General features: G+C 35.9%; 1 protein-coding gene across 3 annotated transcripts in view; it reads right to left on the reverse strand.

Moving 5' to 3' along the window:
- DCLK1 (doublecortin like kinase 1) overlaps positions 1-13356 on the reverse strand; it is a 429374-nt gene that overhangs the window by 207357 nt on the left and 208661 nt on the right. For all 3 annotated transcript variants that reach the window (XM_016197264.2, XM_016197267.2, XM_016197266.2), the window contains exon 4: positions 2894-2993. In XM_016197264.2, coding sequence (XP_016052750.1) covers positions 2894-2993 — 100 coding nt within the window. The remainder of the gene's footprint in view (positions 1-2893; positions 2994-13356) is intronic.

A 13356-nucleotide genomic window follows, 5' to 3' on the forward strand; every position in this document is an offset into this window, starting at 1 on the left:
GATAGATAGATAGATAGATAGATAGATAGATAGATAGATAGATAGATGATGATGATAGATAGATAGATAGATGATGATAGATGATAGATAGATAGATAGATAGATAGATAGATAGATAGATAGATAGATAGATGATAGATAGATAGATAGATGATAGATAGATAGATGATAGATAGATAGATAGATGATGATAGATAGATAGATAGATAGATAGATAGATAGATAGATAGATGATAGATAGATAGATAGATAGATAGATAGATAGATAGATAGATAGATGATAGATAGATAGATGATAGATAGATGATAGATAGATAGATGATAGATGATAGATAGATAGATAGATAGATAGATAGATAGATAGATAGATAGATGATAGATAGATAGATAGATGATAGATGATGATAGATAGATAGATAGATGATAGATGATGATAGATGATAGATAGATAGATGATAGATAGATAGATAGATGATAGATAGATAGATAGATAGATAGATAGATAGATAGATAGATAATAGATAGATAGATAGATAGATGATAGATAGATAGATAGATGATAGATAGATAGATAGATGATAGATATAGATAGATGATAGATAGATATAGATGATGATAGATAGATGATAGATAGATGATAGATAGATAGATAGATAGATAGATAGATAGATAGATAGATAGATGATAGATAGATAGATGATAGATAGATAGATAGATAGATGATAGATAGATAGATAGATAGATAGATAGATAGATAGATAGATAGATAGATGATAGATAGATAGATAGATGATAGATAGATGATGATAGATGATAGATAGATAGATGATAGATAGATGATGATAGATGATAGATAGATAGATGATAGATAGATAGATAGATAGATAGATAGATAGATAGATGATAGATAGATAGATAGATGATAGATGATAGATAGATAGATAGATAGATGATAGATAGATAGATAGATGATAGATAGATAGATAGATAGATAGATAGATAGATAGATAGATAGATAGATAGATGATAGATAGATAGATAGATAGATAGATAGATAGATAGATAGATAGATAGATAGATAGATGATAGATAGATATAGATAGATAGATGATAGATAGATAAACAGAGATAAACAGAGATAGGTAGAAATCTGTGTGCATTCTTTTTAATGAGAAAGGATTTCACTGGGAAATCACAAGGGATTTTCTGGTATTTTTCTGTTGTACTTTCAGAAAGCCTGCTTGCCCATCTATGCAGGTAAATAGGAGCAGGCTGCAGAATCCTGCGTTCAGAGCACATTGTCAGGAGGGAAAGCCCAGACCCACACTTCACCTAGCCAGGCCTACGTGGGCCTGGAAAGAGCTTGAGGGCTTGGGAACCCCAGGCCAACTCTGATGTGAAACTGAGCTGTATTCTAGTTCCAGTGTGGCAAGCTGTTTTCTATATCAAAGCAACAAATGAAACTTTCATTTCAGAATGCACCTGTTTTCTCAAACCATTTTATTAGAAGCAGATATTTTCTTTAAATTGAAAGTCAAGGCAGTTTATTTTTTTCAAAACTATGCTGTCAGCTCTTCTGCCTGACCCCTAACATTCACTTGCTTCACACAATCGCAAAGCTGCCTGAAGAAGGAGTGGGATGGGGAGAGGCCCTGGTATATTTATGCCTGATATATTTGCATAAATATTTGCCCTAAAAAAGCATGGTTATTGGAGATAAAGATGGAAAATATTTAGAAAAGAAAATCTATTTGAAAGGAAAGAGGTACCAAACCACTCTCCCTGCTAAAAATTTTGAATCAAAATAACTTCAATCTTTCAAATGACACATCTATATATACTTTTATTGGGCATTGATATTTTCACAGTAAAGGGGTAATCTTTCTTATTCTTATCACCCCCTACACACTCTAAGTCATTTTTAAATGATGAAATAATTTTAGTATGTTCAAATGCGTGTAACTGATATGTATATATGCATATAATATAGATACTTTATGTGAATACGCATCAGCAGTGTTAAAGCCAAAATATTATGTTACATCACTCATCCTATTATGCTGGTGCTCAAATATTTCCCATCCACTTTGCCAAAAGCTCACTAATTTGTTTTATCTGCATTTACCTAGGCAAAAATTCATTCACTTCAAAAATCATTTCCAACTAGCTAGAATTTGAATTGTCAATAAGTATGTAATATTTCCCTAATTAAATTAGAAGTAATATTTTCATGGGAAGACCTCTTTAATAACTTTTCCCAAGATGCTGTCAAGATTCTGAGATGATTTATAGTATTATAAAAACATCATTCTTGAGTCACAACCTTTGATATTCATTTTCTAAGATGTGTCTTTCCCTGTTTATCAATTGTCCCTTTTTTACATTTCATTTTTAATGGAAGGAAGCTACACTGCTCTTTTTTGATCCTTCACAGATGGTGATAACATCAAATTCTGAAGTATTTAAAAGAAAAGGGACACCAAGTCACTTTCCAGTTAGGAACTACAGGAGGTCACCTGAAAGCTGAGCCTAGAAACATACTCAATAATTTTATGATTATAAATCTCTCAAGTATAAATTTTGAGGAAAATATACAATTAGAAATGTAGAAATCCACACCATGATTTTTATAGAAATCAATTTAGTTACTAAATTGTTATAAATTAGCCCTTGGTAATTTTCCCTTCCAAATGATTTAACCTTTCCAATTATCATTTCATCTGTTTTCTATATTTAAAAAATCAAAGAAATTCAAGTTATGAAAAAGACATACTGGGTGAGGATCTGAAACTGATTTGGTAGCTTTAGAGTTGACATAATCTTGGCCTGGCACAGCTCATTTTGGAAAGCTGCCTCAAATTTCCCCTGGTTTTGAACTTTTATTTTTCCTTACCACTTTCATCTAGCAAGAAATCATCCTGGTAACGGAACTTCTCTGGTCCACATGCAATAAAAATGTCATCGTCACCAAAAAAGTCCTGAAGGCACATCACCTACAAGAGAAAAGTATGGCACTCAGCAAGGGGTCAGCAGAACAGCAATTACAACAATGCACCAGCAAGTAGACATCTGCATGAAGCCACTTCCTGTCTAATGCAATCAACAGGGCAGCTTCTCCAGAGGAATTTCAAAGGAAGGTTTCCAGCATCTGTTACTAGTAAGAAACATGTTACGTTGCAGTTGTGCAGGGAGACTGGATAAGGGAAATAGAACCAGTAACTGTCACATTTATTACTTGATATATCAATACGCTTGGAGGTAAGAGCCCTTTATTTTTATAATAGAGTGAATGCAGCAACATCTGGAAATGAAGTACCCCTTTTTTCTTCTGAATGTAATATTCCTTGATAGCAATAAAAGTCAGCACATGATTTTAGCCACAAAGGTGTTTTTTAGTAACTGATGTCATAATATGTACATGATGATCACTGTTTGGGGCAAGAACAGAAGAAAAATAGTTGTATCATAATATGAATATAATATCCTTTAGACCCCTTCTACATCTAGTTGAAACAAAAATGTAAGCCTTCATAACAGGAATATTAGAAAAAGCCAGTTATTGCTGAGATTTTGATATGCAGACAAAGATAACTGTATGCCCATTACTCAAGCTATGCTCAACTTTAAAATGCTCATACTGCCCAACTTCTTATAGTCATGTAAAAGGAAAGTTTTAAAATAACCTTTTGATAGTTATTCAACTTATAATTCTCCCATAACTTTCAAAGCTAAATGCCATTTTTCAAGTAAATGTGGTCAAAATGAATAATTTCAAAGATATAGCTGTCTTTGGATATGAGATGTAATATTTTGTTAACAATGTGTATAATGCCAACACAAGGCACCAGAAACACTGCTGATTTCTATCTAGTTTCAATTTCCTACGACCAGTGGGAGCAAATCTTAAAGCGGCCAATGAAAGGCACACATTCAGACCTGTAGGAAACAGACTTTCTAATAGCATTTCTCTTGGATATCAAACTTTCCAGGGGTATTAGATTCTTTCGCCTGTGTTTATTATTAGGTGCTCCCTTATTTGTTTGTAGTTTCATATGCAGGGTCTCCTGGGGTTTCACTCTTTGTCAATCCTTGGCAACACTACCCTGACACATCAAGGTGCAGTAAGACAGCAGTAAGGCGGGAGAGCAAAGCACTACTTAAAGTTCCCAAATGCAATGATGTGTAGCTTCCAGATAGTTTTTCCAATGAATATTTTATTTCCAAATAATCACTTGCCTGAAGTTTTAAGAATGAAATATCTATAACAGTTTGATAATAAGCATTAGGTATGAGTGAGGTACAACCTTGGTGGTCAGTGCTTACTCTGTCTGTAAAGGCTTGATAACATAGATGATTTAAGAGAGACATTGTAATTATCAAGGAAGATGGACCGAGGGTTTTCAATAGCAGTGTCAGAAGCTCCAGTCCTACACGTAGATTAAAAACAGGTACTTTGCATTCAGCACCTACTGTCTGTTTTACCACTCTCTTTCATTCTGATTCCAACCGTGACACTGTTCATCTTTATATTCATGACACAGCTCCCCTACTCAGCTTTCTTGGTCAGTGTTGGTGTCCTTTTACCCAACCCCATGCAGGCCATTTTCATTTTACCTGCATAAGTCTGTACTGTACCTATGTGTACTAGTTAGCATATAGAATGTACATACAAAAATGAGTAAGACATGGTCATTCTCTCAGGCAAAAAAGGTAAACAATTAATCCTAAAGAGCAGTATTTCCTAAAGTATGAGTGGCTAGTAGGTTTTGTGCAAATAGACTTAGGAAATACTGATTTTATCAGATATAGACAGGTGTCTTCTCAAAATGCTTAATGTGCTAATATATATCACAACTCCAAAAAGGAGATAGAAAGATCCAGTATTTTCCAAACTTATTTGATTCTGGAACTCTTTTCTCACACAGCAACCATAGGTGAAAGTAACTCTGGGAACACACAAAGGAAAGAACAGTTACCCGCTCTCCTCCTAAACAACATTATTTCTCTAGCTATTTGTTTTGTTTTGTTTTTAACTTTTGCAAAGATTTATGATGGGCCAACTCTGTGCTACACATTTGATGACAAATCTCTGATAGATGAAACATATTGTTTTCCAAAGGCAATTGTCCTTTCTTCCCATGTATTTTCATCGTTTGCATTTTAGAACATCATATTGCTAACTAATCACGTTCATCTATGTGTGCATGCTCTATGCTACTGCTAAGTGGACAAATAACTACAGGGTGAGTCAAAAGTAGGTTTACAGTTGTGAGTATGCAAAACCGAGTTTATTCTTGTTTTATTATTTATTAATTATTGTGCTATTTTCCATATGAACAACTGTAAACCTCCTTTTGCCCCACTTGTATTATCAAAACTATAACATGCATAAGCAGCTTGCCAACCAACTGCTTTCCATCAGGTACCAATGACCATCCTCCAAGCAAAGAACAAAACAGACAACCATCCAGCTTGGACAGTTTAGGTATAATTCTGTCAGAATGTGGGAAATGAAACATAATGAACTTCTGATGTTGCTTCCAAATCCAGGATCCCAAGAACATAAAAGGAATATGGTGATTGTTAAAGAAAAGTAACTGTCATCACCCAGCACAAAATAACAAGGAAAAGTCATTTGTCTCAAGCAACATGTATTCATTTGCCTCTCAATCTTCAGTGACTGAAATCAAATAATTTGTTGAACTATCAGAAACTGTGATGTTTTCTGTGTTCTCTGCTCTGATATCATTTAGCCAGTTCTCTGCTCACAACCTCCTGCCAGAGAAGGTGTGTATGGTCAATAGATGAAATTCAAATTTATAAAGCTGCTCCTTGTTAGAAGCCTTGGTAAAAGATTTGATAGCAGAAGAACCTTCAACACAAGTTTACAATAAAGAAAGATTCAGAATAATCTGTGCACTTCAGTTATCTGTGCTTTCACACTGTAATTGATCTAGAGGTAGCCGTGCTATATATTACCTAACAAATAATAATCACAGAGAAGCACTTATAACTCTTTTCTCTAGCACACTGGTGTGCCGCAAGAATTTTTAAAACATATAATACCTGACTATTTAGTCAGGGGCACTGACCTCTTTTCCCTTACATTGTCAAATTAAAGCATGACAACAGCCAACAATAGCCGTTCAGTGTGAATGAATCAAAATTATATCTATTTTGTTCTGGCTATGTGGCTCAGTTGGTTGAAGTGTCGTCCTGTACACCAAAGGGTCCAGGGTTTGAGGGTTCGATTCCCGGTCAGGGCACAACCTAGGTAGGTTGTGGGTTCGGTCTCTGGTGGGGTGCATACGGGAGGCAACTGATCAGTTTCTTCCTCACATTGATGTTTCTCTCTCTCCATCTCTTTCTCTCTGTGTCTCTCTCTTTTTTCTTTCCTTTCTAAAATTGATAAAAAATATATAATTGGGTGAGGACTAAAGAAAAACTATACCTATTTTTTTTGTCAGGTCAGCAAAAATATATTTTTTGGTGTGCTGCAGAATTTTAGTATTAGTTTTTGTGCCATGAGATGAAAAAGGTTGAAAATCTCTGCTCTAAGCCAATATACTTTGAAAATTTTCCTTTAGGCATGACTGTACTGTCTGAAATCAAAGGATTAGAAAAGGTAGAGAAACGTAAAATCAATGTTTTGCATAATGATCTGATTTTTACTTGTCTATGTTGTGTTATTCCTTTTTAAATTTCAGATTCTCAGAATTGAGTGTGATAACCAGCTTAAAAAAAAAGTTCCATTTATGGATAAAAACAAAACAAAACAAAACCCATGCTCTTCCCTGGCCTGTGTGGCTCGGTTGGGTGAGCATCGTCCCAGGCACTGAGAGGTCTCTGGTTCGATTCCAGGCCCAGGTTTTGGGCTTGATCTCGGGGGGGTGGGGGGGGTGGGGGGGGTGGGGGGGTGGGGGGGGTGGGGGGGTGGGGGGGGTGGGTGGGGGGGGTGGGGGGGTGGGGGGGGGTGGGGGGGTGGGGGGGGTGGGGGGTGGGGGGGGGCATGCAGGACACAGCCGATTGGTGTTTCCCTTTCTCTTTCCCTCTAGTTTCCTCTCTCTGTAAAATCAATCAAAACATTTTTTTAAAACCCACATGATCCTTGCTACAATGGGAAAGAGACAGTTGACCTATTCTTTCATGAAATCTCTGCTCAGTAGGTTATCACGTGTTGGAAGCATCCATCAAGATTTGCAAAGGCACAGATATCAAGTTTGAGAAAACACAGAACAACATGTGGAGAAGCAGTGGCTCCCTCTCCAAGTGTTCCTGTTTCACCATCATTCTCCTGTCCCCCAGAGGAGTTGGTATTGTCAGTGTACAGTCTTCTCCATGATTTCACTATTGCTCTAGATTCCGCCTCTGCAACATCTCTCAAATCAAGGCCTTTTTCTGGCCCCTTCTGCTCACACCCATCACCACATCAGTCCAGATCTTACCCTTCTCCCGTGGACCTTGGTCTTTCTATCTGGTGAATGTTCTCACCCGACCTCTTCTCTCTTCAATCCATCCTGTTTAATCCTGTCAGTCTACTCTTTCTTAGTTAACTTTCAAAATCACTCTCCATGGCTCAGAAAAACATCACTGTTAAAGTTCATTTTCTGAGCTTGGCGTTTCAAGCTCCTCAAAATCTGGTTCCAACCTACTTTTATGTCTACAGTAGTTTTAGCCATGACATGGCACCTAATACTTAATAAGCATTTAATGGATGGATGGAAGGACTATGCTCTAACCTGAAACATTTTCCAACTTACCTTCTTGACTTATTCTTTTCAGAAAAGGGCTTTTACTTTCCTACTTGTGTGGTTTTTGGTATGATTTGCCCCTCCATTACACATCCTCTCCTACCTAACTATTTACCTACTGAAATTCTTGCTATGACTCAAAGCTCACTTGAAGATTCAAGCCTTATCTTCTCTATCCACTCCAATCCAAAGTGACTCACCCTTGCTGTGAACCTTTAGTCATCATTCAATATATGTTTATCGAACACCTATTATTTGCCAGTCACTGTGCTAGGCCTTGAAAATATAACTGCCCTCATCCTTAACCTATGCTTTTCTAGTATATGTGTGTAAGGACTCATGCTCCAAAGAATTCCTGTCACACTGTTGTGCATGAGTAATTCAGCAGAGAGAAATATGCATCAGTTTCCAGTGGTTTTGTCAAAGCCTGAAGGCAGGTGGATGAGTTAAAGCCCCTGCTCTGCCACCACAGCTGAATTGGGGAAGTCAGGAAGCCCCAGTCAGCTATCTTGAAACATGCCCTATTTCAAAAAGATCCTAAATTTTGGAAAGACAGAGGCAGTGTCTGCTGTTGGGTGTGGTTCTTACACATAATGGAGACATTTGCTCTGGCACAATTTCTCGAGAGTGTAGCCCTGCTGTCAAAGCCTGGGTTCTTAATAAAGCCAGCTCTACCACTTAGATGTTAATTGATCTGTGCCTCAGTTTAGTACATCAATTGTTTTAAGGATTAGACGAGTTAGATCATGAGTTGGAAAATAATAAGTCCTCAATTAATTTTAGCTATTTTTATTAGCCCAAATGTATTTTTACTTCAAAATCAATAAGAATCAAATGCATACTTAATACAGGCGTACCTCGGAGATATTGCAGGCTCGGTTATGGACCACCACAATAAAGTGAGTTGCTGGTGGAAGGTCTTGCCTTCAATTTGTATAAAACACAACACAAGCGAAGCACAATAAAATGATGTATGCCTATATAAACAAAATTTAAAAAAAAAAATAGTATGTAGTTCCGAGGCACTGTACCAACAAGCTTCTTTCCTAAGTAGATCTGGAGAGAATATAGTATATGGGTGTCCCTTCTCATTTGGGAAGAGGGACTTAATTAGCATAATTATTTTGGTGAAAAGCATACTTTGAACTAGCACGAGGGAATTGGAGCAAAGCTGGCAGAAGTTACTAACATGAAGCTGGCCATGCTTCTGATTTCCATTAAGCTTCCACCAAAAGGATGCTGTGAAAGTCATTTGCAAGTAGGTTCACCTGCTCCCACAGGTACGTAAGAGTTCTATGAACCATTGTCTTAAATCAGCACCTCTTGGGATTTGTCACCATCTTTTAGTTTTGTGGGAACCAGAGATTTGTATTCCTCTGAGAAAACTGTCCTCTGTCAAAGTGTCCCTACATTAAAAAAGAAATTGTATATATATTATATGTAATTTATAAAGGAGGCAATCAATTTATGGCACATAGTGCTTAATATTCTATCAATTTTCAATTCTAGCAATTTTCAATTGCTATGATTATTATCGGAATTTAACTCCTTATAAAAACATCCTATTCACTGCATCGGAATTTATCTCTGATGGTGCTTAGCATAATGCCATACCCACTGTATCTCAAAAAACATGGTTGATTATAATTGCCAGACATGATGCAAAAAGCCCTTGAAAGGGGATCAGAATACCTAATTCTGAGCCCAGATTTGCCATAATCATCATATTACTTATGTTACTTAATTTCTCTTAGTTATCATTTCTGTATAGTTCTAATATATTTTAACACAGTAATTATATGATGAAGATATAAAGAAAATATGAAAATTCTTATGGTGTGATATAGCAATAAAAATAGTTCTCTATACATTTAATCCTGTCTGCTATGAAGAAGACAGACTCTATTTCACAAGAGTTAGATGTAATTATTATTCCTGTTTTACAGATTAAAAAATTTAGCCAGATTAAACAGAAGGTCAGTAAGAATTTGAAACTGGGACAGTTAGAATTTAAATGCAGGTTCTTAACTGCTAAGCTGCAGGAAAACAAGTCTATTCAAATACACAGAAACATGTACCCTCATGTTTGTGTATTATAAATTTCAGTAAATAAAACCATTGTAATTGTTATCACATATATTTTACATTTATAGTTTATAATAAAAAGTGTCTAATAAATTTTTAAAGGAAGTTTAGTTAATTCTTTGACTAAAAAAATAACTGTATTCAGTGTTCTGACTCTCTTTATGTAAAATCTGAATTCATATATTTTCCATTAACTGGTCATTACACACATTTCTCCTAGGAGATTAAGATGCTTACAGGGAGAAAAAAACACCACCACATAAACAAATATGGACTTCCTCTCCTCTGAGCTTCTGGCTTGCGTTGCTCTGCAAGGGCAGAGATTCAAACAAAGGCAATAAAAGCATCTGCTGTTTACACTTTTTTGAAGCAAGACTGTGGAATACATTCCCCCTCATTGTAATGAGATCGCCATGGTAACGCTGACGTCAGGGAGCTGGGCAAGATTCTCAGCAGTGCCTACAGAACAATATTTTCTTTACAAGAGCGCCCTCTACCATCAAAAGGTGGGATATCTCTGAAGCCACAGCCTCATTTGTTTGAAGTCACAATCATTGTGACTTTATCAGGTGTTTCTCAACGTGTTTAGATAATAAAATTTTTTTCCGTCACTTTTTTATTTTAAGTAAGATTACAAAAAAATTGCAAAAATAAAAGCCAAGAAATTCGGTCCACTTATTGGAATCATTGAGCATGATGTAGTCTATAAGTTTTAATTTTCTTTAAAAAAAAACAAAAAACTTACTGCCCTAGCTAGTTTGGCTCAGTGGTTAGAGCGTCGGCCCACTGACTGAAGAGTCCTGGTTGCGATTCCAGCCAAGGGCATGTACCTTGCTTGCAGGCTCAATCCCTGGCTGGGGTCAGGGTATATGCTGGAGGCAATCAAAAATGTCTTCAGGTGAGGATTAAAAAGAAACAAAGAAATAAACAAACAAAAAAAACCCCACGTCTTATTTATAATTTCTCATTCTTTTTAACACGAAAGAGGATAGGCTTAAATATTGTTGTCCACACTTTAACGGGATGCTTTTTACCAAAAAGGGATGCCTGTACCTTTGTTTAAAAAAACCCAGTCACCTGTGTTTCTGAAGCACCAGAATCAACAACTTTCTTCTTTCTGCCCAATTCATAATATGACCATTATAATTAGCTTTCAGTTAAAAGTTGGCACACATGGGTCCCCTCATCCTGCCAAAACTTCATTTTGCGATTTCTCTTCCAATTTCATTCCATGCTTGGCCTCTTTTCTCAACTCTTAGCATTGAGCATTATGCCACATGATAATGTAAGTCAATCGTTGTGAATTTCTCTGTTCCATGATCACGTAATTCCATACATTCCTGGATCTAAAATATGTCAACATGTTTCTAGCCAAATATTAAGAATGCGTTATGTTTTCATAAAAATTCATTCCCCATTGTTCCTTTATTACTTTCTATTTCTCTGATGATAAACTTATGAAACTGATAACTTATATTACAATGTTCTTCTAGCTAGAATTTCTGATAAAAAAGTCTTTTAAAGAAACTCTGGTTCTTGCTCAGAGAAAGATATAGCCATTAAGAAAATAAATTGTTCAAATAACAATAATAACAATAATAATAATAAAGAAAGGAAAAGAAAGATCCTCAAACTATTTTTTTACAAATTTGGAGCTCTAAAATACTTTTTTTTTTCAAAAGTGGATAATACTGTTGAAATTCAAAATTGGCTAGTAGCTAAAATTGGAACAAGATGTTAATGCTTAAAGAAATGGAAAAAAGAAAATGTCTGTTTTAAAACGCAAACAATTTAATTGGATGGGTCAATTAAATAACCCGCCAACAACTATAGCATGGAAATTGCATTCACTGCTTGGGTGTGTTCTCTGCTGCTGGTATACATGAACATCAGCTAGGGATGTCTGTTGTGGAATGTACTCTCTGACAAAGAAATGCACTCTTAAACTATGGGCTCAGACAAATCTAAATAGATAGCAACCTATTTTAAGTGACCAATTTTTCATTACTAATCCTATTTTTAATTGAATTCATTGGGGTCATATTGCTTAATGAAATTACTACATAGCTTTCAGGTATACAATTCTATAATACATCATCTGTATATTGTATTGTGTGTTCACCAACCCAAGCCAAGTCTCTTCCCATCACCATTTATAGCCCCTATGCCCTCTTCTACCTCCTTCACCCCCCTTCCCCTCTGGTAATCACTATACTGCTGTGTGTATGAGCTTGTTTTGTTTCTTTTTTCTTAATCCTCTCACATTTTGCACCCAGCCCCACAACATCCTTCACCTCTGACAGCTGTCAGCCTGTTCTCTATTAGCCTGTCTCTATTTTGATTGTTAGTTTATTTCATTTGTTAGATTCCACATATTAGTGAAATCATCTGGTACTTGTCTTCCTCTTGGCTTACTTGGCTTACTTCACTTAGCATAATGTTCTCCAGGTCCATCCATGCTGTCACAAAGGGTAAAATTTCCTTCTTTTTTATGTTTGAGTAGTACTCCAGTGTGTAAATGTCCCAGTTTTTTATCCACTCATCTACTAATGGGCACATGGGCTGCTTCCAAATTTGGTTATTGTAAATAACGCTGCAATGAACATATGGATGCATATATTACTTTGAATTAGTGTTTCAGGTTTCTTTGTATGTATTCCCAGAAGTGAAATCGCTGAGTCATAAATCAGTTCCATTTTTAATTTTTTGAGGTACTCCATACTTCTTTCCACAGTGGCTGCACCAGTCTGAATTCCCACCAACAGTGTACAAGGGTTCCCTTTTCTCCACATCCTCACCAGCACTTGTTTCTAAATTTATTGATGATAGCCATTCTGAAAGGTGTGAGGTGATGTCTCATTTTGGTTTTAAGTTGCATTTCTCTGATGACTACTGATGTTGAGCATATTTTCATGTGTCTATTGGCCATCCATCCGGATGTCCTCTTTGGAAAAGTGTTCATTCAGGTCCTGTGACAATTTTTTAATTGGTGTTGAGTTGTCTAAGTCCTTTATAGACTTTGGATATTAACCTCTTATCCAATGTATCATTGGCGGTTATTTTCTCCCATTCAGTGAGTTGTCTTTTCATTTTGTTCATGGTTTCCTTTGCTGTACAAAAAACTTTTAGTTTGACATAGCACCATTTATTTATTTTTTGCCTCCATTGCCCAAGGCAATATATCAGAAAAAATATTGCTACAAGAAAGTTCTAAGATTTTATTGCCTATGTTCTAGGATTTTTATGATTTTGAGTCTAACATTTAAGTCTTTTATTAATTTTGAGTTTATTCTAGTATGTGGTGTAATTTGGTGGTTTAGTTTCATTTTTTGCAAGTATCTGCCCAATTTTCCCAACACCAATTATTGAATTAGGCTATTGTTATCCCATTGTATATTCTATCGTTCTTTGTCAAATACTTACTGAGTATAAAGGCATGGGTTTATTTCTATGCCCTTTACTCTGTTCTATAAGTTTGTTTTTATTCCAATGTCATGCTGTTTTGATTACTAAAGCCTTG

Source organism: Miniopterus natalensis, chromosome 2, assembly GCF_054644295.1.
Source record: "Miniopterus natalensis isolate mMinNat1 chromosome 2, mMinNat1.hap1, whole genome shotgun sequence".
NCBI lineage: Eukaryota > Metazoa > Chordata > Mammalia > Chiroptera > Miniopteridae > Miniopterus > Miniopterus natalensis.